This window comes from Protomyctophum bolini, assembly GCF_963924005.1.
Source record: "Protomyctophum bolini genome assembly, chromosome: 22".
Classification (NCBI taxonomy): Eukaryota; Metazoa; Chordata; class Actinopteri; order Myctophiformes; family Myctophidae; genus Protomyctophum; species Protomyctophum bolini.
The window spans coordinates 29,192,224-29,218,441 of record NC_137883.1 but is presented as its reverse complement, the minus strand read 5'-3'; the positions used below and the strand labels follow the sequence as shown (position 1 = coordinate 29,218,441).

Sequence of the window (26,218 nt, the reverse complement as noted above, 5' to 3'; positions counted from 1 at the left end):
TTTACCTTTTGGTGCACCCCTGATTTAGATGTACATACATGGGTATCTTGGTGCTGTATGGTACGGTGTAGCCAAGACCAGATCCATTGCAAGACATGGTTGGAAATAGATTAAAGAAGTTAACGCCCTATTATTATTATTTTTCTCCATTGAGTTCACTGAGGAGTTTGAGTAGTGTCATTCCTTTCATTTTCACAGAATGTAAACAGACATTTTCAATGCCTTTAAATTTCGTGCTATGGTTTCAGTGTGGTGGCTGTTTCACATCCAGGCCACTAGAGGGCGCCTACGGTTTTGGAATCATAATGCTACAGTGGTGCAACTCCTCTCTCTCTCTCTCCCCCCCTTCTCTCTCTCTCTCTCTCTCTCTCTCTCTCTCTCTCTCTCTCTCTCGCCCAGGGTCCATATATGGAGCTTGCCTGTTCTGACCTTACAACACAATACTCCATATTTGGGCATGCCTCACACAGAACTCCATATATAGGAATAAAGGGATACAGAAACCCGACATCATATTGACGCATTTCCAACTTGCATCATTCCGAGTATAGGCCAGTGCCCAACAACGGGCACCGCCATAGAGGCCCCATAGGCACCTCTCTAGTTAATGTAAATGAGTGTAATGAATATGTGTTTATTTTGAGAGAACATGGGAATGTTTGGTTATATAAGAACAAGGAAACATGACAGATGAGGTTTATTGCATTATTTTCATAGAAGACAAAAGCTGTTTCTTTATTTTTATTTTGGTAATGTTGTGAGGATCGGAGGACCATTCACGTGAATACAGTATATATAGGCCTACGACTATAGTGCCTTTATTGTTTTCTAAAGTGAGAAACTGGGTGGGAGAGAAAGCATTCTATATTGTGATGTTTATTTTTGTTCAATAATAGCCGAATGCTTTGTATTTACTGGGAATACTGTGATGGAATGGTTCTGTAAATGAGTCTGAAATATGTGGCCAAGCCAATACATTGTCTGATAAGCAATTGCATAAGTGACTGTTATGGTTCTAACTCATGGGTTAAATGGCCATATAAAGTTGATATTTGAAATTAAGAGAATAAATCCAACAGTGAAAATAATGTTTTTGCCAGTGTGCCAACTGCCAAAGGCAATTTTCCATTTTGTCCAAGATTGGACAATGGACACTAAAAGTGTTCTTATCTTACAATTGTATCCCCAGCCCTTCGTTGAAAAAAAAAACAGTTATCGTGTGTGCATGTGTGTGTGTGTGTGTGTGTGTGTGTGTGTGTGTGTGCCCCAGTCCCCAGAGTAATCTAGTAAGAGAGTGGCGACACTAGCGTTTCACTCCCATTGTTACAAATTAATGCGGAAGTGCTCAATCTATCTGGGACAGTTCCAGAAGAATTCCAGCCATAGGAGCAATGTTTGGAACTATAGCCCATAGGCACCCGCTTTGCGGCGAGATCAAAGCGTGTCGCAACTATCCTACTCTTCTACACTCTGGGTTGCCCGCGCGCGCATGCCGCAATCGGCCAATCAGAGGCGGCGTCGGAGAGAGAGGAGGAGCTGTTGTGTCTTCACCGCCAAGCCGAGTTGTTGGCTTTTTGCCGTTTTGGTGGTGAAAGTTGGTCAATGATGATGTTTTCTTTGTTGCGCGAAGCTTTAATTCAAGCTTGTTGTTATAATTTGTGTCGGAACGCATGCATGCAGAGTTCACGAGCAACTTCCAGAGAGAGATAACGTCAACTTAGTAACACTAGAAACTCACCGAGAAACAAATCAAACTGCTGGACAGTGGACACTGATCTACACACACTGCAGGTTAGTAATCACAACGGAGATTTTTTGAGTTGAACACGAGCTTAGCTAAGAGCTAGCCGTAGCTCCTTGCCAGTACTATGAGAGTGACCACACTAGCGTTGACTCCCATTGTAAATGTAATAATGGAATGCGGGAATTGCTGGTTCTATCTCAAGAGAGACATAAGCAAGCGTGCTGCTTGCTTATGTTATGGATATACATAGCCCCTCTCGGAACCCCCTGGGTCAGCCCAATCCGAACCGAACCGGGCTGACCCGTAGGGTCCCTGGTCAAGCTAAGATTTTCCAATGCGATTGTTGGAACGCGGATATAAAAAACTCAACCTTTCTTCGATCTGCTCGCTATTACCGCGCTTTGTATTGTGTTTGATTACGGATGTGCGAACTATAAGTACCTTACATACCTCTGATAAAATCTCCTGTGTCGCGGAAGCCGTTAAGTATTTTTAATCCATGTTTGATTAAAAATGTCGCTTTGATTTCTTCTTGTTTATTTACCGTTTATTGTACCGCCTCCCGATGTGCGGTTGGCTTTGCGGGCAACGTCCCTGCCTTTGATCTGCTCCGTCATAGCTGTAGCACCACTAGCTAGCCAGATAGGCGGTACAATGAGGTGTCAATAAACAAGGTAGGAAGAAGCGACATTTTTAATCAATCATGGATTAAAAATACTTAACGGCTTCCGCGACACAGGAGATGTGTCGGTATGGTATGTAAGGTACTTATAGTTCGCACATTCGTAAGTCAATACATGAATAACCATGGTAAAAGCGCGCAGAAGTCCGTCTCATGGGGTGTTTACATTGTATTTGTTTGTGCGTAACTGGCGACAGCCCCACGTGAAGCAGGACCCAATGCAGTAAAGTCATAAAAGTGTCAGAAACTTTACTACATTCGGGTTCTGCTTGCGGGGCTAGGATATACATAGTGTTGACTTTGTCATCAGAAATTCAACAAAAAATACAAGCACAAATAATAATAAATTGCATTAAAACAGTGCTGCTGCTGCACAGTGGGTCTTGCTGCAACCCTAGCAAAGACTCGCTAAATTGAGTTATATCAACAAGGATAGGATGATTAAAAAAGGCCTATGTAGGAGTTGATGTTGTTGTGAATGCATGCATGGGACCCGGATGGAAACAAGACCGCAAGCTCTTTCTTCGGTGATGTCCTTTTGGCCAAATGTGCATTACTGTACCCTGTACTGTTTTGCATCTTATTGTCTTAATAAAATGATCAAACAAAAAAGCTGCAGCCTGCAGGCTAATCAGAAATGACTTTGGCCAGATGGAAAACACGTTAGTTAAACTTGCTGAGAGACAGATTACTTTACCTGGGCGACATGAAATAATAATCCAGACTTTCATTTGCGTGAATGTGACAAAATAGTGGGGCCATGGGGGCTGCAGGGCTCATGGGCCCCTTGGCCTGGGGGCTGCAGGGCCCCTTGGCCTTGGGGCCTCATGGGCCCCTTGGCCTGGGGGCTGATGGGCCCCTTGGCCTGGGGGCTGCAGGGCCCCTTGGCCTGGGGGCTGCAGGGCCCCTTGGCCTGGGGGCTGCAGGGCCCCTTGGCCTGGGGGCCTCATGGGCCCCTTGGCCTGGGGGCTGCAGGGCCCCTTGCCCAGTTGCCCTGGGGGCTGCAGGGCCCCTTGGCCTGGGGGCCTCATGGGCCCCTTGGCCTGGGGGCTGCAGGGCCCCTTGGCCTGGGGGCCTCATGGGCCCCTTGGCCTGGGGGCTGCAGGGCCCCTTGGCCTGGGGGCTGCAGGGCCCCTTGCCCAGTTGCCCTGGGGGCTGCAGGGCCCCTTGGCCTGGGGGCCTCATGGGCCCCTTGGCCTGGGGGCTGCAGGGCCCCTTGGCCTGGGGGCTGCAGGGCCCCGGTGCATTGAACCGCTTGCACCGTCGATATTTTCACGCGTGCGTGCGTGCGTGCATGCGTGTGCGCACAATTGGAAATCGGCACAATGACTAAATTGGGAGATAATAAAGGAGGAAAACAAAAAACAATCTATCAAGATATAATGTTTCCTGCCATCTGTGTTTTAAATGTTTTGTGTATGTGTGTGTGTGTGTGTGTGTGTGTGCAGCAACATGGCCAGTTTGGCCACTGAGTTTTTCATGGAGTGTGAGGAAGAGGAGTTGGAGCCATGGCAGCACGTTGATGGGGACCGGGATGTGGTGGGTGGTGGTGAGTAAAACGCCGGGACAACGCTTTACGCTCCACACTTAGCCAATTTAGCACTCACAGAATGCTTTTTTTGTTGTCTCTGTCGCAGCAGACCATATTTGTATTGCTTATTATTATCATAATAGTTGTTGTCTCAATGTAGTGTGCGCACTAGTACTTCCTTAAGTTCCTTCCTTACTAAAGTCACCGTGACTCAAGGCCTCCCACTGGCCGGAGGACAAAAACGGGGAGAGTGGGGGTGATTTTAGCCTAAAGCACTTTTCGTAGCAAGTGCATGTTACTGCAGTATGGTTTACATAAGGTGTTCTTTTACTCTATAGTTTCATTATATATACCACTGTTAGATTATTAGCTTATCTATGATTCATGATGATTATGTTTATGTATTTGATGTATTACCATGTTCTTTGTTATTGCTTACTGTAAATCGCTCTGGATTAAACGTTAATGCATTGTGAGGGAGATTACTAGTGCTGTGTCAGAAAGTACTGTAACATGATGACACTTTGTGCTAAAGATTGACCCCTAGGAACTACTAAAAGAGAGAGCAGCAGCCTATCTACACGGAGAGTTTCCACTCTGTTGTTGAATATGTTGTGGAAAAGGGCAAAAAAACCCACTTGCATATTATGTTCCCAATGTGCTCCCGAAGTTGCTTAATAGAAGTGACGTGTTGGACAAAGTGCAAGGGGAATACAGATCATATAAAGACTTTAAGATTTTTTTTTGCCGCTGATAATCTTGGTGCCCACTCTCTCTTGCAGGATTCCTCGAGAGCTTCAGCGTTGAGAAGTCCTGCAGATTCTGTTTGGCAAGCAGTCGTGGCGCTCAACAACAAGAGGTATGTACCGTAATTTCCGGACTATAAGCCGCTACTTTTTACCCATGCTTTAAACCCATCGGCCTATACAGAGGTGAGGCTAATCTATGGATTTTTACAGCTAACGGCCACTAGGGGACCTTCTAAATCTATCTCTATGGCCGGTCCACGTCCCCCACCTTTAAGCGGCGGGTTCCAGCAGGAAAGAGTGAGACAGGCAGTTCGCGCGAACAACGAAAGCAAAAGTGGAACCAAATGCAGTACGAGAGACAGAACGAGAGCAAGACAGACATTGCGAGAGCGAGACAGTTTGCGCAAAGGACGTTTTCATGCACAAACCCTCATTATGGAAAACAAACGAAGAACTGCATATGATGCAGCTTTTAAGTTGAAGGCAGTCGATCTGGCTGTCAAAGAAGGAAATAGAGCTGCTGCACGTACCCATGGCATCAATGAATCAATGGTGAGACGTTGGAGATGCCAGCGTGAAGAACTGGCTCAATGCAAAAAGGCGAAAAAAGCTTTCAGAGGTAAGAAAAGCAGATGGCCCGAACTTGAAGACTTTCTTGAAGATTGGCTGAACACACAGAGAGCGGACGGCCGAGGTGTTTCCACCGTGCAGATCCGACTGAAAGCCAAAACAGTCGCCACCGAAATGAACATGGAAGACTTTAGAGGTGGACCATCCTGGTGTCTCAGATTTATGAAACGAAAAGGACTGTCCATCAGGGCGCGGACGACTGTGTGTCAGCAAGACAGTGACGAAGAGGAGTTTGTTGATTTTGAGAGCGACAACGAAGGAGAGATTAGGAGTGCGGCTGTCGAAGCCACCCTGAGGCTGTTCGTTTCCGATACTGAAGAAGAGGACTTTGCTGGTTTTAGTACACAGGACGAAGACGAAGATGAGGATTAATGACTGACTTTTCTTGTTACAGCCTTACTGCACAATTTACTATTTACAATTTAGGCATTTAGCAGACGCTCTTAATCCAGAGCGACTTACATTAAGCAAGAACAAAAGCATGGGAATACATCACATAAAAACATTCATCATGAAACATGCGTAAGCTAAGAAAGTAACAGTGGAATATCTATATAATGAAACTATACATATATAAACTATACATATATACTACTATGCTATACATATGTACTATGGCGTGCTATGACTATATACAATGCAATTCTAGTGCTGTCTACATAACATGCTATAAGTCTGTTTCAAATGCTATCTAAGTCTACAGAAGTGCTATCTAGGGTAGAGTAAGTGCTATGGGCCATGATGGAGTCTGAAAAGGTGGGTTTTCAGACTACGGCGGAAGATTGGGAGTGATGCTGCAGTTCTGACTGCCATGGGAAGTGCATTATTATGCACCTTATCCTAAAAGTTGAAGACGAGGATTCATGACTTCTGGTAGGCTGGTTATATTTTAAGCAGCTTAGTTTACTGCACCTGTAGGCCTACTGCCGTGTTACAGGCACTTTTAATTTAGCACTACATTTTACATTTAATTTTCCCATTGATATTGCCTCTCTAAGTGATGTGCTGGGAGCGCGCCATTTATTTCTGCAGTGTAGCCTACACGTTTCTTCGAATGCTGTTAAAGTTTGTTTCTGAAACGCTATACGTACAGTTTACACAGCACAGTACAGTACATGTTCTGTATTGCACTACATAGTAACACTTGAATAAGTTATGCAAATATGCAACTTGTTTTTTAAAATGTTAATAAAATGGAAGCTTCCACCAACAGCCTTCTCTTTAATCCCCTCTGTGCACGGAATACCAAACTACTCGCCCCCGCAAAGTGTTTTAATGTTAACTAAATTAACTAGTTAACAGTTAATTTAGTATTCTGAAAAATCTGAAATCTGAAATGATCTTGTATACAGATTTATTTGATTGTATAGTAGTCGATCTCTATACTCTTTAAAATTAAGAAAGAATAACATGACACTGCCGTGACACTGCTTAATTAAATTAATTTAGGACATTCCTTCTAGCAGTTAATTTCATTTTATTAAACACATTTCTCCTGATTTAGCCCATTTTTTGTAATGGCATCATCATGCTATTACGCCCGTGGATATGCAGAGTGAACTTAACAATGATAAATTAATATGATGATACTTATTTTATATAATCAGTATAATAGTGGGGCGAGATGGAAAAGGGGCGACCGTACCTGGTGCGGAAACCTTTACATTATGGTAATTGAACATTCAAATTGAGATTGTCTTCTTTGATCCCCCTAGTGACTTTTAAGAGGATTGCCTTGGGCACACTCTCCAGCCATTGCTCCTGCTTTGACGAGTAGTAAATGCTGTGATCTTACTTTTATAGTAGCTTAGTAGTTTCATGATGTATTGTTCTTATTAGTCTTTTCATTCACTCTCCCTGGTAGAAGGTTTTTGGTATTACGGATGTCATATGTTTGCAGTGTTGTTTTTTTCAGAATATTTAGATTTAGTCTTAGTCTTAGTCTTTTGAATAAGACACATTTAGTCTTTAGTCCCATTTAGTCTTCTGAAATTATTTTTTGTTTAGTCTAGTCTTAGTCGACGAAATATCAAAATAATTTAGTCTTAGTCTAGTCTTAGTCTTTTAGTCTTAGTCTTAGTGGTTTAGTCTTAGTCTTTTAGTCTTAGTCTTGATTTTTTAGTCTTAGTCTTTTACTAAGGGGGGGCACTTTGGGGGGCACTGTCTGGGGAGGCACTGGGGGATACTGGGGGGCACTGTCTGGGGAGGCACTGGGGGATACTGGGGGGCACTGTCTGGGGAGGCACTGGGGGGATGCTGGGGGGGCACTGTCTGGGGAGGCACTGGGGGGATGCTGGGGGGGCACTGTCTGGGGAGGCACTGGGGGGGCACTGTCTGGGGAGGCACTGGGGTGGCACAGTCTGGGGAGGCACTGGGGGGCACTGTCTGGGGAGGCACTGGGGGGCACTGTCTGGGGAGGCACTGGGGGGACTTGGGGGGGCACTGTCTGGGGAGGCATGGGGGGGGGGACTGGGGGCCCCACTGTCTGGGGAGGCACTGGGGGGCACTGTCTGGGGAGGCACTGGGGGCCAGTGGGGGACACTGGAGGGGCACTTGGGGGGTACACTGTCTAGGGAGGCACTGGGGGGGCACTCAAAATTGAAAATACAATGTTCATTAGTCTTAGTCTTATGATTTAGTCTTAGTCTTAGTCTTTTGAAAACGCACATTTAGTCTTTAGTCCCATTTAGTCTTCTGGAATTCTTTTTTGTTAGTCTAGTCTTAGTCGACAAAGTGTCAAAAACCTTAGTCGACTTAGTCTTTAGTCTTAGTCGACAAAAACAACACTGTATGTTTGTCTTTGTAATGTCCTGTATTTGTTGTTACTGGCATGGCAGAGCTGTGTAACATTTATTTGCCTCTTCTCTTGGCCAGTGCGCACTCGTAAAAGAGACTATGGTCTCAATGTGATTTTACTGGTTAAATAAAGGTGCTGTTAAACACGCTATGTGATACAGTACAGTTTACACAGCACAGTAAATGTTCCGTACTATTGCACTAAATAGTAACACTTGAATAAGTTATGCAAATAGGCAACTTGTTTGTTGAAATGTTAAAGGACCTATAACATAAAATTCAACTTTTTCAATTCATCGTCATATCATCATATGTGTTTTCTAGCCCCACAAATAACCAATTTTGAACAATCAGGCTTTCATATCATATGGGTGCTTTAATGGAAATTGCTCTCAGGAACAGCTCAACGTGAGGTCATCGATGTTACCCTACTTTGTATAATTCCTCCTCTTCAGTCTTCAGTTCAAAATTTGCATTCCCACTTTGTTTACAATGTCCGCCATTGTTGATTTTCCAAGCTGGCATGGAATGGAAACAAGCCTGGTTTTATCTAGCATCAGTATTATAATGACTGAAATATTAAATAATCCCCAGTTTCCCCACCACCTCAGGACATTGTGTGGTACTGCAGCTAAAACTGCTTTCAAAGTCCAGAAAGAAATGCCATGGACTGGTTATATCAGAGTGGTGATTGAGGCTCAAACCATTAGAAATAACTTTCAGTGACATAGCCAATATGATATTAAATATTAAAAGCTGTTTTAAAATGCATGTTATTTGCGCTAAAATGGAAGCTTCCCCAAACAGCCATCTCTTTCCTGATAATCCCCTCTGTGCACGAACCCTTACATCATATTATAATTCAGCAAATGTCTGAATGAATGTCCCTGACAGCGCTTTATCTCAACATTGGCTGGCCCAATCACTCCCACTTTTCACACAGGCATGGACCATAATTATATGGAGGTCTTAATGGAGCCCTTTTTCCGATTTGACACATTAATGATTTATAATGAATTTATTAGTGGATTAAAAAATGCAAAAATGGGTATTGTACTGTCAATATCACATGAATATGAATGCAAAGTAGCGGTCCATGTGTGGACAGGCTACCTGTCGCCGTTGTGCATGGTGAGATGTGTGCAAACCGTGTAGTTTATCAGGAGAAGAATACCAAAGGATGCAACATTTATCAGTGAATTAAAAACACACCGGGCGCAGTACCCCCCCACGGCCACAAGAGGGGGGCAAATATCTCACAACGGGTAAGGGCTAGTAATGGTAATTAAACATTAAACACCTGCGGCTTATGGTCCAGTGCGGCTTGTATATGTAAACATTTGTTTTTTTCCCCTAAATTTAGCTGGCGTGTCGGTCTCGCGCTATCACGGCATCCTGCACGTGAGTGAGATGTCAAAATGAATTGGAATGAAAACAAATAGCCTATAGGTATCAGGTCTGGATCGCATTTGAGTGAACTCTTGCAGTGTGTGATGCTTATATCCAGCTATCAATCGTTTGGTGTGAAAGCCACACAGATAATGACAGTCAATTTTTTTTAAAGACTCCTGTAGTGTGAAATACATAACGATCTGATGACTCGCTGACAACTTTAAAACTCCTACAGTCTGTAGGGGCCATAACACAGACATTATGTTTGTCTGCAAAATAAAAATGACACCATGGTTGTTAAAAGGGGCCAGGACTGTGGGTGTATGTACCTTTAATGCTCGGGACAGGTTACCATAGTTACAACAAGGAGTGACGTAGTCACGTTACGTGCCTCAGCCTGGCTTAGAGTATGGCCTCAGCCCGCGAGAGGGAAGGAATGTGCTCGACCCCTTTTGTTCCAAGTGAATTAAGTTTAAATTGAAACTATTTTGAGTATATTACCTCCGTGGCTCCGTTTGTATCATCTGAACTAAGCTCCAGTATGTTTTTCACAGGCTTTGAGTCAATGACGAAAGTTAGTGCATGAATATGTTGATAATTTGTCGCGTTGTATGCCCTGTAATAACTAAGAGATGCATGAAGATTTACTAACGTCTAGCCCCATGTGTGCCCTCTTATGGGGCTAACTAACGTCATGGTATATACTGCTCATAACACGTGTCCGGACTCTGGAGTTACTGTGGTGGTTTGTCAATTACTACTTTGAGTGAAGTATGGTGTATCACCGTTTTTTGGCACCAGTAAAGTGACCAATTCTGGCAATTCATAGCATTCATTCCAGGCAGTTTTTACATTTATGTGGCCACCAGGGGTCATCCCTTCAATAATATCTGACAGTTCAGTTCCCTGCAAAGCAGATGATGTCTTTGGAGGATGTTAATTATGAACTTGTGTTCAAAGTGAAAAAGGAACACTACCAATGTCTACAGATGCAGTTTAATATTGAGCATACAGTATATATGGTGTGATTTATTACCATTATATAGTATGGAGTGATATTTATTATTTGTTTGTCAAATTACCAGAATCTAATTATAGATTCATTGTGTTTGTTACTGCAGAACTGCTGAATATAAAGACTGTGGAATACTGGAAGTCAAGTCTCTGTCCATTATTGCATCCTGACTAGGGATGCACCGAAAAGGGAAATTCTTGGCCCGAAAGCGAATATAGGAAACAGTCGGCCGAAAACCGAATATCCGAATATGATTAATATTATATATATTTTTTTTCCTACCATTGCTGTCATGGCCGTACCTTAAAGCTACCTGATTTATGGCAAAATAAATGGTTATGGCAAAACGTAACTTAAATAATAATCACTTATGGGTCCATAAAACATTTATTCAGCTCTTTTGAATGCATAAATTGCATACACTATTCGGTGATATATTTTCTGCCTATTCGGGCCGAAACCGAATAGGCCGAAAATGCATTTTTTTGCCATTTTCTGCCTATTCTTTTCTGCGGCCGAATATTCGGTGAATCACTAATCCTGACCGATGCACCATCTTGGGTATTGCTGACAGACATATAAGAACCAGTACTCGGCCTCATACTAGTATTTTTCAATGGTACTGTGAGCATTTAAGATCTTACCAACTTGTCCTCAGCGTTGAATGAGTTTTTCCCATTATCTTCATAAATTTTTTTGAGTGGTGCAACCACTCCATCACACAGCTACGTATGTGTGTCCCTGGGTCTGTCTGTCTGTCTGTCTGTCTGTCCATGCACGAAAATAGCTTGTTTGGTTTTCACCATTACTCAACCATTTCGGACGTGGGGCGGCTTGCCGGAAAGGCGGAAACGGCCCCCTGGGTGCATTCCTGGTGGTCTGGATGTTCCGTAGACCCCCACACGGGGTCGACTATTTCGGACGCGGGGTGGCTCGCCGGGACCGGGCTGGCACCCTGTGGGTCTGGAATCTCCGCGGGCTCCGCGGGGACCCCCACACGGACTTGCACCACTCAATTCACACGGGTGTGATTTTTCATGTCAAGGATGTATCTGGCTGCGGGGCTCCTACTCAAATATGTACTGTACACATTTATTTTGTAAATTATTGAAAATGTTACAAGCCAATCTAGAAGCTCAGTGACACATTGTGAGCTGGCAGATCTGCTACTTTTTAATATCCTAAATAGAAAATGGGGGTTGAACAGAACGGAGTGTGCCGTTATATAAAATAATGTTTTGTTACTTGGACCCCCAGACCTCACTTTGAAAAACCCTGTGCTAAATGACTTATTTCTTTCCCCCCGCAGATGCCTGTACGAGACCCTGTCCCCCCGCAGATGCCTGTACGAGACCCTGTCCCCCCGCAGACGCCTGTACGAGACACTGTTCCCTCGAGGCAGATGGCCGTACTAGGCCCTATCCCCCCGCAAAATCCTGTACGAGGCCCATTTACCATGAGGATGTATCTCTCGGCGGGAGATATACGGAAGCTGACGATGACACCGGGACCCGACACAGTCGGCGATTTGATTGGCTGGCTCAAAGGCATTCTCCAATTGAACAACAACTTCTCCTTGCAATACGACGACCCCGGTTGGGGACTGTGCAACCTCGACGATCTCAAAGAGCTGCCAGAGAAGCCGACCATCCACGTCATCCCTATACTTGAGCTGGAAACGATACCAACGGCCAGTGTACAGCCTGTTTTTGATCATCCAACCAGTGCACAGCCTGTTTTTGATCATCCAACCAGTGCACAGCCTGTTTTTGATCATCCAACCAGTGCACAGCCTGTTTTTGATCATCCAACCAGTGCACAGCCTGTTTTTGATCATCCAACCAGTGCACAGCCTGTTTTTGATCATCCAATCACGGCACAGCCTGTTTTTGATCATCCAACCAGTGCACAGCCTGTTTTTGATCATCCAATCACGGCACAGCCTGTTTTTGATCATGCAACCAGTGCACAGCCTGTTTTTGATCATCCAACCAGTGTACAGCCTGTTTTTGATCATCCAATCACGGCACAGCCTGTTTTTGATCATCCAATCACTGCACAGCCTGTTTTTGATCATCCAACCAGTGCACAGCCTGTTTTTGATCATCCAATCACGGCACAGCCTGTTTTTGATCATCCAACCAGTGCACAGCTTGTTTTAGATCATCCAACCAATGCACAGCCTGTTTTTGATCATCCAATCACGGCACAGCCTGTTTTAGATCATCCAACCAGTGTACAGCCTGTTTGTGATCATCCAACCAGTGTACAGCCTGTTTTAGATCATCCAACCAGTGCACAGCCTGTTTTAGATCATCCAACCAGTGTACAGCCTGTTTTTGATCATCCAACCAGTGTACAGCCTGTTTTTGATCATCCAACCAGTGTACAGCCTGTTTTAGATCATCCAACCACTGCACAACCTGTTTTAGATAATCCAAGTCCAACCACTGCAGTACCCGTTTCATATAGTCCAATCGGTCAGAGACGAGTTTTTGTAATTCTCACGGGGAACCGCACAGCCTCCCGCACCCTCCCCGCCCCCCCCACCAGAACAGCATTTGACTGCCTGAACTCCAGAAATTCTTCAAGGGGGCCCACGACCAACACCCCCCACATGCGTGTCGTCCCTCTACTTCAGCTGAAAAGAATACCAACACTTCAGCTGGAAAAGATACCAACAACCAGTACAGGCCCTGTTTTCAATAATCCAACCAGTACAGGACCTGTTTTAAATCATCCAACCAGTACAGGGTCTGTTTTCAATAATCCAACCAGCGCAGGGTCTGTTTTCAATAATCCAACCACTGCAGGGTCTGTTTTCAATAATCCAACCAGCACAGGACCTGTTTTAAATAATCCAACCACTGCAGGGTCTGTTTTAAATCATCCAACCAGCACAGGACCTGTTTTAAATCATCCATCCACTGCAGGGTCTGTTTTCAATAATCCAACCAGCACAGGACCTGTTTTAAATCATCCAACCAAGGAAGAACCTGTCTGCGATAATCCAATAACTGCAGAGGATAATTCCAGTGACATGTACAGCCAGGAAGACGGAGATATCTGGTCCAACTCCCCTCTAGTTAGAAACTCGGCGTGGCCAGAGGTATTTCCGATTCCCTATTTCGGTGTGGATGTTGAGTACAGACTGAGAGAAGGTAACCTGCAGTACATGCAGGATCAAACCTGCCTCAAAATGCAGAAGGAGCTGAAACACAAAATCCTGCACACACTGGCTCAGACCATGTATGCGTTTGATCCGTACCCCGGCCAAAAGGACCGCAAGGCGGTTGCAAAGGCCTTACTGGAAAGACACCCGTGTCTTGGAAAGTGTAGCTGGATGTCATGGAAGTTCAGTCTGGACTATAAGATGGGAAATTACAGAACAGACATGCGACGGATGGGTCGGGTTGATGTGTCCGTCAATGCCGGTAAACGTGGGAGAAACGGAAGCGGAAAGGGCCGTGAACCTCCCCACAAAGGCATCAAGAAGGCGAGGAAAGGGGAGCTGAATTTCCTGCCCCACTATGAAAAGAAGCACGAGCCAAAAATGGAAGAAATTCGCCAGGCTGTGTTCGGTGAAATGATGACGCAAAACCCAAATGGGAACCTCGTTAAGAAACAGATGGACATCACGTTTGCTTTCAGGAGAAAAGACATCGTCAAAGACGAGCCTGACATCAGCCAGGTGTTACAGCGATGGCCAGCTCTCTTCACAGAAAGCCAGGTAAGTTTTTTTGTAAATGTTTTTCAAGATTCCCTCTGCAGTTCTCTCCCGCGGGCCGGCACCACTACAAGCACTTTGGTGTGCGTTAGCATCTTTGTACATACAAGTTTTTAATGTTTACAAAATAAATAGACTGTGTGGCCTTGTGTTTTTGAAATATAATGTTCAAAATGCATTTGTGCATCATGGTACAAAATACATTTCTGTTAAAGGACCACTGCATCACTTTTCAACTTATCTTCATAATCTCCCGGTCGCTGCCCGCACAGAATACAAAACTCTGATGCTGGCATTCAAAGCAACCAAAGGTATGGCTCGCCCATATCTTGCAAGTATGATTGAACCCTACAAACCCTCCCGCGCACTCAGATCAGCCAACGCAGGGAAGCTGGAAGTACCCTCACTAAAAACGCCGGGACAACGCTCCACACGTCCCAAACTCTTCTCCCTTCTGCCATTGCAGTCAGAACTGCAGCATCACTCCCAATCTTCCGCCGTAGTCTGAAAACCCACCGTTTCAGACTCCATCATGGCCCATAGCACTTACCCCACCCCCTTAGATAGCATTTCTGTAGACTTAGATAGCATTTGATACAGACTTATAACATGTTATGTAGACAGCACTATAATTGCATTGTATGTAGTCATAGCACGTCATAGTACATACAGTACAGTATAGCATAGTAGTATATATGTATAGTTTATATGTATAGTTTCATTATATAGATATTCCACTGTTACTTTCTTAGCTTACGCATGTTTCATGATAAATGCTTTTATGTGATGTATTCCCATGCTTTTATGTTCTTGCTTAATTTAAATCGCTCTGGATTAAGAGCGTCTGCTAAATGCCTAAATTGTAAATTGTTATAATGTTGGTCCGATGTCACTGGTGGACGGGTTTCTGAACTGCCCACAGCCCTTCCATGAGGCACAGACTGAGTAGAAGAGAATTGTGGCATTTTATCGTGAACATTAGTGAGGACCAATTTATATGAAGATAGGTTGAAAATTGGTGAAGTGGTCCCCTTTTAATTAAGTACTGGTTTTAGCTTTTGCCAATTTACTATCAGTTGTAAATCTAGTATCTGAGGGTTACAGGTTTCTATCCATGGGCTCATACAGTATGTTTTATGTTTCAGATTTGGTGCGAGTTTTCCAGGCTGGTCGGGAGAAATCTCCAAGAAGACTTCTTTGCCTCGCTGGACCAGCTGTCCTCGAGGCTGATCGACCTCTTCGGGAACAAGAAACGTCTGACTCACCTTTTATTTGAGACCAAGGTGAGTTGTCTACACTAGTCTACTTCCTCTCTTCCCTCCATCTCTGTTCCTTTTCCTTTTATCATTTGAAAACGTCAGACTTCTCATGTCAACTATTCTCATATGTCCTCTATCCTTATCATTTCCCCACCCCCGTGAAATCGTACATTTCCCGTCAGTCACTCAAACTCCCCATACATGGGGACGCCCCCCAGATCCCTGATGATGTCATAGTAAATGTGACGTGCTGTCGCAATGAATCAACATGAGTTAAGACATGTTCGACATGTTAGACAAGAAATATCAGTTTGTTTTGGATACGTTTTCTCTGTTTTGTGAAAATCCTGTCTGTCTCCCTGCCTGCCTGCTCTGCCTACTGCCTGTCCTGCCTACTGCCTGCCTACCCACCTGCCTTCCAGGCCACAGAGCCAACAGCTGTCAGGTCTCTTTGTCTTCGCGGACTGCCAGTCCTCTTGGGGGACGATCCGACTGTCTTCTTCAAGTTTTGCTCCGTAAGTAACTTAATTTGTCGTAAATGCTGCAGGTGTTTTTAAGAATAAAAATATCAGATGATTGATTATCTTAGATACCAAGTTGTAGCAAACCATATTTCTCATTTCATAAAAAAAGTACATTTATTATCGGTATTATCAAATCAAATCAAACTTTATTCATAACGCACAAACGACTGTCATCGACCAAAGTGCAATACAATCAAATAAAATCAATACATCAATGTCAAGTGGGTACATATGAATATATTAGACACTACGGTAAGAGGTGCTCAAAAAATGGGTTTCAAGCAGAGACTTAAAAGTCTCAATGGACTGTGCGGATCTGATGTAAAGAGGAAGGCTATTCCACAGTAAAAGCACGGTCTCCCCTGGTTTTAAGTAGGGCTGTTTTGGGGGTCAATAGTGAGAGGTGCGCTGACCTCAGGGCTCTGACCGGCTTATGGTGTTGAAGTAGTTCTGCCAAGTAAGAGGGGACCCAGTCCATTGAGGGATTTAAAAGCAATTATCAAGATTTTAAAATCAATCCTAAATTTGACAGGTAGCCAGTGGAGTGAGGGCCAAGACAGGGGGAGATATGGTCACGCTTTTTTGTGCCTGTGAGGAGGCAGCGTTTTGGACTAGCTGCAGTCGTCTGACCAAGGACTGGTCGATGCCAGGGTATAAGCCATTGCAGTAGTCTAATCTAGACTAAATAAAAGCGTGAATTAATGTTTCAAGTTGTCTTTTTTTCAAGTTATTATAGTCCTTTTAATAATGAATGTGCCGTGTATATTGTGCAATTCTTTAGATTATATATTTGCACAGCATTATCTAACGCAGTGGTTCCTAAACCTTTTCATGTCAAGGACCCCCAAATTGACACTGATTATCCCGCGGACCCCCATTTGAAAATACATGCCTGCAGGGACCCCCATAAGAGAAGATCTTTACATCTCTAGCAGTGATTCTCAACCCGTTTAATTTCAAGGACCCCCCCAGTTTTGCATGCATTAGTCTATGTATTTCTAGCTCTGGGACCCCCAATTTGTATTATAAAATCAATGCTAATTTTACTCTGAGAGTGTACAAACGGGTCCATTTGGTTCCATTTGTACACTCTCTGAGTTACAGACCCATAAGGGTCCATTTGGTTCCAAATTATCATTTAGCTGGGTCCCCCCCCTGGAACTCCCTCCTCAAGTACCCCTGGGGGACCCCACTTTTGGAACCACTGATCTAACGGTATGATTATGTCCTGTCCTTTGTTTTTCCGTTAGGATGTGAGTGAATCTTCTCAATACAGTGAGACACCAGTGGGAATCCTCAGCATCGATTCTAAAAGTCCCCAGCCCGGCCCATCCAAAGTGGGGATCATCTTGGAAGGGAGTGTGGTGATGGAGGTGGCCGACCTGCCTCAGGCCTTCTGTCTTCTCTTCGGTCTGATTTATGCCCTCAATCTGGAATACCCGACGCGCATGAAAAACACATGCCACTTCGTACAACAGGTGATGCTCAACCTGGGTAGAAGTGCACTGCCGCCCAAGGTTCAATCCTTGAAAGAGCAGCTAGAATGCGTTTTCACTTCGACGTCGAAATCCTCGACAGTTTTCTGAAATACCTCATGTTTCTGTATCGGTGGTGCTCAATATTTCATGTCCACCGACCCCCCCCCCCCCCCATCTGAAAATTATGTTATTCCAGTAACCCCTCGGAAGCAAAGATTTGAGTTAAAAACGTTCGCTCTGAAAGAATATATATTCAAATATTTGCAACACATTTTCACGATAAAAAAAAAAAAGTAATTAGCAGATCTACAAGCTCGTAGCGCGGCACTCGGTGCCGCGCTATGAGCTTGTAGATCTGCTATTTTTCAACAGCTAAAGTATAACATAATGCTTAACTGTTATTCACAGATCAGCTGACCGTGTAAAAGGGCTTGTAAATAGTTCTACACAAAGCACTTTATCTTTAGCAGTAGTTTACTGTTACGTTTATAATATTTGCTGTACTGTCGGTGTGCTTTTATTTGATATACTTTTATATAAACACACTGTTTACACACTGTTCATACACCAAGTACACACAAAGTATATACTCATACAGTATTCTGTCTGTTACATACGCATTGATGGGAGTACAATATGAAAAGACAAAATGCATCGTAGTACCCCAAACCAATTTGACATGGAATCCGGTCTGTATGTATGCGCACTATTTATGCTCGTCGTCACTTATTACTGTAGGCTCTTACTGTAGGTGGCAGCATAGGCTGCAGCATACTGTATGTGTGTATAAACGTGTTTGTATTTGGTGCACCTTTTTAAAGTTTTATAAGCTTTGTTGCCTTTTAGGCACGTTCCATTTGAAGTCACACTGAAGTCTGTGCGTGTAATGTATTGTTGCTGTCGGGCGGGTTATATCCTTGTATCTTCATTTTCCAAACCTTTACGTTTTAAGGCCATATTTTCATCGTAGGAAATTGTCACGCAAAAGTAGTGAAAATACCCGATGTACAAGCTCACAACTTGTCACATCCGCGCTGTGAGCTTGTAGATCAGCTATCTTTTAAAAGCAAAAAAAAATTATAATAAAAAGCAAGCATTTTGAATATTATGAGGCCTCCACCTGATAGCAACAATATCAAACCAATGATGTATTTAGTGTTTGTGTATTAGGGTCAATGAATCACACAGTGTACATGTATATGTGATTCATTGAAATATTGACCCTAATACGGGCTTTAGCCTAGAGTGACATACTATTGGTCCGACTGTCATTAGACCGACAACCTACTGTACCTCAAACCCTAACCGCACGCACGGGAGCGGCGCATGTTCGAACCGCACGTCCGTTGTTTCCGCAACGGTCCGTTGGTGTATCTGATCTGCGCGCGCATCACCCCTGATAGGTAAAAAAAGAAGGAAAAAAATGTAGCTGTGTGCATTTACATTGTTTACAATAAAATGTATTATAGATATACTTGTATATCATTGCTAAATAAAGATAACCTCTAGACCAGACAGTATAAGAAACATCTATATCCTAGGCTGCATGTCATGATGCTTACTGCTGTTGCTGCTACGACACCAGAAGAAGCTGACTAAACACATTTGGGGGAGGCAATATGTAATATAACATATAATATAATATATTACTCTTCATTCTAAGTAATAGAATATTATTACTTTTTAAATACATCAAAGCTGCAATTATAGTCCATTTCTAATGGCTGAATGCATGGAATAGAGGTCATCAGGTGGTCACCAACCTTCTGTGAGTATTTCAACCCTCAGCCACTACACTCTCCAGTTGGCGGGTCAGCAGTGATTGGCTGCCGCTCTCATCCAGGATATAGATTAATCCAATAGGGAAGCCACAACCGAGCCAAATCTGGGTTGCACGTGGTTTATCTCAGGGATACTCAAATAGATTTACCTGTGGGCCACATTACAAAAATGGCAAGGGGCCAGGGGCCAGTAGATAAAATTACGACATTAATGATACTTGATAACTTCTCTCTTTCAATTGCTTTATTTTCGCAAAATGTATCAAAGTACAATGTGCATGCACACAATATGTAAATAAATAAATGTGTTACATTTTCTTGCATAAACACAAAGAGCTGTTTCCATAACTGCACAAATTATTGCACATAACATGAGTAGCTGTTATAACATAACATGAGTAGCTCTTTGCCTGCCTGCCTGCCTGCCTGTCTGTCTGTCCATGAGTAGTTATTTGTCTGTCTGTCAATGAGTAGCTGTCTTACTGTCTGCCTGTCTATGAGTAGCTGTCTGCCTGCCTGTCTATGAGTAGCTGTCTGTCTGCCTGCCTGTCCAATTGTCCATGAGTAGCTGTCTGTCTGCCTGTCTGAGTAGCTGTCTGCCTGCCTGCCTAATTGTCCATGAGTAGCTGTCTGTCTGCCTGTCTATGAGTAGCTGTCTGCCTGCCTGCCTAATTGTCCATGAGTAGCTGTCTGTCTGCCTGTCTATGAGTAGCTGTCTGCCTTCCTGCCTGTCCAATTGTCCATGAGTAGCTGTCTGTCTGTCTATGAGTAGCTGTCTGCCTGCCTGCCCAATTGTCTATGAGTAGCTGTCTGTCTATGAGTAGCTGTCTGCCTTCCTGTCCAATTGTCCATGAGTAGCTGTCTGTCTGTCTATGAGTAGCTGTCTGCCTTCCTGCCTGTCCAATTGTCCATGAGTAGCTGTCTGCCTGCCTGTCCAATTCTCCATGAGTAGCTGTCTGTCTTCCTGTCTATGAGTAGCTGTCTGACTGCCTGCCTGTCCAATTCTCCATGAGTAGCTGTCTGTCTGCCTGTCTATGAGTAGCTGTCTGCCTGCCTGCCAGCCAGCAAGTTGGTTAACAGAAAATAAATTGTTATGGCTGAGTAAAATAAAATACAATTAACACAATTTGCCTGAAAATAGATTACCCAGCTATGACCTTTTTCATGAAAAAAATGAGTAGTGATATGGCTGACTGAGTAAAATAAAACAATCTACCTGAAAATGAGAAGTCCCGTCTACTACATTGTGCAAAGGGAGATCAGTAGAATGATATTTTAAAGCTGTGCGGTAACCTTTGTGTTCACGTGAAAAGTTTGCCACCTGCTGGCGTGTTTTGATTTGCAACTCACTCATTTTCTTAGCAGCCTAATTAGTTGGATAATTCAGCTTGGTGTGTTTCAGTGTGCTGCAGTGTGTGTAGTCTCTCAAGACAGACATATTGTCTTTCACGTGTCTTTTCTGCCTTTCTCTTGACCAGAAGCAGACGGCCACATCTGTAAGTTTATTGTATAATTTTGTGATTTTGTGTCATAGTGTGTATGTAAATGCTATATCATTTATTCTGGGTGCCTGCCATGCAATGGCAGAAACACAGTTTGAAACGCGCAACCAATACTTAATTAATTATGTTCCAAAAACTTTGACCGCTATGGCCGGCCGCACGGTTTACCAAAGCCCCACAATATATACATCGAAACGTGCGGCTCGGCCGGGAATGGTGTGCTTGTGCTTTTCTTTCCATTTCGGGTTACCGTGCCGACGTAATTCGCAATAAACGACGCGAAAAATGCCCCATGCAAAGTCAATGGGGAAACGCGGGTAAAAACAGAAAACGACACGTTACTTTGGAGCCACATTGCTCTGGCATACTGTTACGTAGAAACACGATTTAAACCTCAAACAGCACACGAGGCCATCGACTTTGTCGTGGTTCAGACGGAATTCGAATACGTTTCACGGTTTGCCCGCTATCAAAGTGTGTGTGGTCTGAGCAAAAATCTCGACTTAGAGCGGGTCAGAGTGAGACGCCAGTGTGAAAACTGTACCGAAATTCTCCGAAAAAATCGTCCTCACGGCCAAAATATTAACTTTACACGCATGGGTTTCGGTAATTTTTGTATTTTGTATTTGTTAGTTTTACCAATTTGTGTAAATCTTCAAGTAAAGATGAAAGTCGACGATGCGCCCGCATGGTTTGTCTTCTTGAACCTTTGAATGGTTAAAGCTGTTGGATCACCTGTGTAAGGAGGCCAATAACACAACACGAGTTGATTCTATTTTTTTTAATACATGCTTGACTTGCTATTGCCGGTATCAAGTCGGGCAAAACGGGCTGATACCAGTTTAAAATAAGCTATTGGTGTTGATTATGACACTCCATCCATCCATCTTCAACCCCTTATCCGTATTCGGATCGCGGGGGCAACAGCTCCACCAGAGAGCTCCAGACTTCCCTCTCCAGATCCAAGGACACATCATTTCTGTCTTCTTCCCACTAAATTGTCTTTCAATATGGATTATATCTATGAAAAGTCAGTCCTTTACATTGACACTGGTCTAATATTGTTCAGAGAAAGTAATGGACCATGGCAATTCAATTTCATTTTAGTATTTTTGTTTTAAACATTTTATGAATACATGTAAAAGAAGAGCCAGAAACAGCCTAGAATAGATATGCTATTTTCTCCCTAGTCACTGGGTGACTAGGCTACTAGTTGTGTGATAGATCACATTTTGTGGTGTCACTTAATGTGAATATAATATCATATTTTTGTGAATATTTTCTTATGTCCCTGGCTGTGTATGCCAATACTCACAAGTTCTCTGTGTTCAAAAATGTTGCCATTGATGAGTGCATTGTTGTTTTTACTTTGAAAGCGAGATTACAGGTTCTACCTTCTAAACTTAATCTCTCCATCTGGTTTCCAGGCAATCATGCTCCTCACTATCCATCATGGCCATGAACAAATAGCTGAAACCATGTCCCACATCTTAAATGGTTGCCATGTTTACAGGGGCCTTTACATAATTATGTAGGCATGACAGAATAGTGGATTTGATATCGAAAGACATCTCTTCCATTTTCAGGTCCTCCATCATGCTTTATAAGCATTCTACTGTGAAGCCGAGGATGTTTAACCTGTGTAATGATGATTCTGTGTTGTCTAACATTTCAGCTAACACCCCTGATGTTATTGTTGTAAATGAAAACCATAGAGGTGTTTATTCTCGAGGTCGGCTGTACCTTTGACTATAGCCTGGAAGAAGCCTTTTTTTTTTTTTTTTTTCCTTTTTTTTTTTGCCTGGTTGAGTCACCATTATAAGGAAATGTGCCCATAATTTATTAAATGTGTCTGCTTGCTCATACATACAGTAAGTTACAATGAACAGCAACATGATTTTAATATGGAAGGTTAATTTTCCCCCCACACCACGCCCATATCCCCCCTCCCAACACAACAGTGGTCCCCAGGTTGATTCTCAGTCAGGGTGGTGGTCCCTGGTTCATAATCAGTTGAAAACTCCTGATTTACACGTTATACTTATACATGCATACAAGGATTGTAAAAATAATAATTTATATAGTACAAAGAACGTGACAGAGAATATACTGTAGTTTTGTGGTTGCCATACTGTAAATATAATAATGACAAATAATAATATTAAATGAACACAACATCTTCCTGTATTCTGCAGCGCTGTTTCACCTTGATGGACAGAGGCTTTGCCTTCAAGCAGATCAACAACTATATCAACTGCTTTGTGCCTGGAGACTCTAAGGTACAGTGAGAAAGAGCAGTTAATATAAGGAGAAACACATGGTATAATGTTTTGTAAAAAAAGAAAAACGTGTTTTCAGAAGTAAAGAAAGGTTGGTCCCAAATATTTGGGGCCTTGATGGGATTACTTGATGGGATTACTTCTTGAATGATCTTACACTTGATGATGGAATTCATTGTTCCACTGCTGATCTGACCCCTGCATGGATGTGTAGTTAGCAGAGATACAGTATGAGTTGATTCAAAATTTTATTAAATAGCTTGACATACAGGTATCAAGTCGGGCTAAACGGGCTGATACCAGTTTAGAATAAGCTATTGGTGTTGATAATGACACTCAATTCTATTACGAAACCAAAAAAAAAAGAACTTTTACGAAAATTCTAATTAATTGAGATGGACCTGTATATATGATGAATTTATACTTTTATCAAGTTTGAGGAATGTCCTATAAAGACAGGCTCTTTTATTTCTCCTTTCCCACAGACGCGCAAGATGTCTTCAGCCGCCTCTTCCTCCTCCTCCTCCTCCTCCAACAGCACCGTCCAGCAGGGCGCCCGGCCACTCCCTGCTTGGCTGGAACCCCTGCTGGAGTGTGCCGTGTGCCTGGAGCAGAACGACAGGACGGCTAAGGCATGTATTAAAGTTCTCATCATCATCATTTTTCATCATTTATTTAACTCACGAACATGATCACATGGTTTGGAGCACAGATTCATAAAAGTATACAATCGAAAGTATACAATACATTACAGATTACACGATATACATAGACATATCGGAAGGCTTCCCCTATTTGTACAGTGGAAGAACATTTTTCAGAAAAGCACCCAATTTATAGATTTTTGTTTTTCAGATTTTAGTAATTAATTTAAACATAGAAGGGTAGGTAAAAAAATAAAGTGGCAGGTATTTTTGCCTGAAATTCATAATGCCAGTATTCTTATATTCCAACAAAACATGATACTCATCTCCAATTCTGGCTTCATTACATAGGTTACAAATCCTCTGACTTCTTTCCAATCCTTTATATCAGGGGTAACCAACCCGGGGTTCGCGATCTACCAGTCGATCGCGGGAACATTTCCAGTCGATCGCGAAGTGTTAGACCAGGGGTAACCAACCCGGGGTTCGCGATCTACCAGTCGATCGCGGGAACATTTCCAGTCGATCGCGAAGTGTTAGACCCATTGGAATAATGTCAGTGCCGCTCGTCACATGCAAATTAATTTTGAGCAGAGCGCTGTGGCTCTGAGTTTGAGAATAGACCCCATCGTCCAAGGGTGTGTGTGCGTGTGTGGTGGGAGGGGTGGTATCTTAGCAACACTGAATGACCTGTCCCATTGGTCGTGTGCTCGTATCATGAGCCAATGGCTGCAGCTCTGAGCTTCCCAGACCCAGGTTCACATACTACACTACACAAGCCGTAAAGCGAACTGACAGGTACCATATTAGCAGCTGTGAGCGCTCTTCTCTTCTCGTGAAGAAAGCAGGACAGAGTTGTCAAATAAATCCCGCCGTCATTCATACTGTATTTATTCTCCGACCCGACATTAAAATACGGAACAACGTGCGTTCATTACGGGGCTCGTGACAGGCTGCAGACACAGATAGATAGATAGCGCCGCTGCTCCTTCAGTTTTCGTTGTTCGTTGTTATAATATTTTTTATTATTGGGATTTGATCATTGATGCAAATTCTAAACATATGGATGCAGCTGCAGAAGTTGTGTTGCTTAAAGGAATGCATAGTTGCGTTCTCCTCAACTGCTGCGCACTGTGCGTAGCAACAACAAAAATATAAAAATGAGAAAAATATACTGAATATACCAGTCTGCAATGCAAACTAATAGGCGAGTGCACTCCAGGGCATATGCAAAGGGAAAGAATGACTTCCGTCCGTGACAATAATCAATGCTACAGTTTGAATTCTGTACACATGCACACATAGAGCAAAAAATATGATAAATATGAAATATGAAAACTTGTTGAAGTACAACGCATGAGTCAAGTAGCTGCTTTTGTATCAAACCCTTTCCTCTTTACTGAGCCTACTGTCATTGAACTGCTGTCCGATAAAATGCAGGATGTGTTTGCATTAACTTCAGATATTTAAATGGAGATTATTGGATTAGTAAGTGACTGTCACCTGCAGGTCAGAGCTAAAGAGAAGGAATTTTGGTCTCTTGTGAGCAGAGAAGTATCCCCTGATTGTGTCGTGTGCACTGAAGCTGCATGCCTACTTTGGTTGCACGTACTTATGTGATTGTGAAATGGCCTTTTCACAAATGAAAATAATAAAATCCAAGTTTAGAACTCGTATGACTGACTCACATCTTAATGACACCCTCAGACTGGCAATCACTAAATATGAACCAGATTTCAAAACGCTTGCAGATAAAGTGCAGTCACAGCAGTCTCATTAAAGGTGGGCTGACCCTGAGAGTATGTCACCATATCTGTGCAAATATATATGGTCATGTTATGCCTATGTCATTTGAACATCTGCCAATGTGAATATTCATTGAAATGAGAAACAAAATATTTCTAATACTAATTATTTCTAATTTGTCTTAATATTATTTGACATTGATAATATAACTTACTATAAGTATTTATTCTAATTTAAGCTTTAGTCTTTGTGTGGATGTGTGCACATGCATTGAGCCTGTCAGAAATAGCAAAAAAACAAGTGTTTTTTCTAACACGTTTTAGTGGTAGATCTTGGCTTACAATTGGGAATAAAATGGGCTCTTGGGCTTGAAAAGGTTGGTTACCACTGCTTTATATCTACCGATGACCTTTGGGATTCTTGTTGTTTAGAATGTGGGCTACTTGGTGTCAATTTGAGGGTCCTAACATGAAAAGGTTTGGGTACCACTGCCGTAGGTAGCCGCAATTTGCAACTCTAGATTTTTTTTATAATGGGATGAATCTAGAGTTGCAATACCCTCCATTGACTCCCCACTCATCTTTTTTGGTTTGCTATCTGCTTGTCTCAAACAACGTTAAACTCACCAACATTGCAGCTGTAGTCCAAGCTTGAATTATCCTCTTTCAATCTGCCGAGCTTGTTTTTCATAAAAATCCACCATAGAGATGTTATGAGCTACTTTCTGTCAAGACATCCT

At 43.0% G+C, this 26,218-nt stretch overlaps 1 protein-coding gene across 1 annotated transcript; it reads left to right on the top strand.

Annotated features, from left to right (window-relative positions):
- Positions 1 to 1,616: 1,616 nt before the first annotated feature.
- LOC308309755 (uncharacterized protein) lies at positions 1,617 to 13,112 on the top strand (the record flags this gene model as incomplete). The annotated part of the gene is made up of 5 exons (XM_080755671.1): positions 1,617 to 1,791; positions 3,875 to 3,975; positions 4,740 to 4,816; positions 11,849 to 12,235; positions 13,062 to 13,112. The coding sequence occupies exons 2-5, from the start codon at positions 3,879 to 3,881 to the stop codon at positions 13,110 to 13,112; spliced, it is 612 nt and encodes a 203-aa protein (XP_080611797.1). The 5' UTR covers positions 1,617 to 1,791; positions 3,875 to 3,878.
- Positions 13,113 to 26,218: the final 13,106 nt, after the last annotated feature.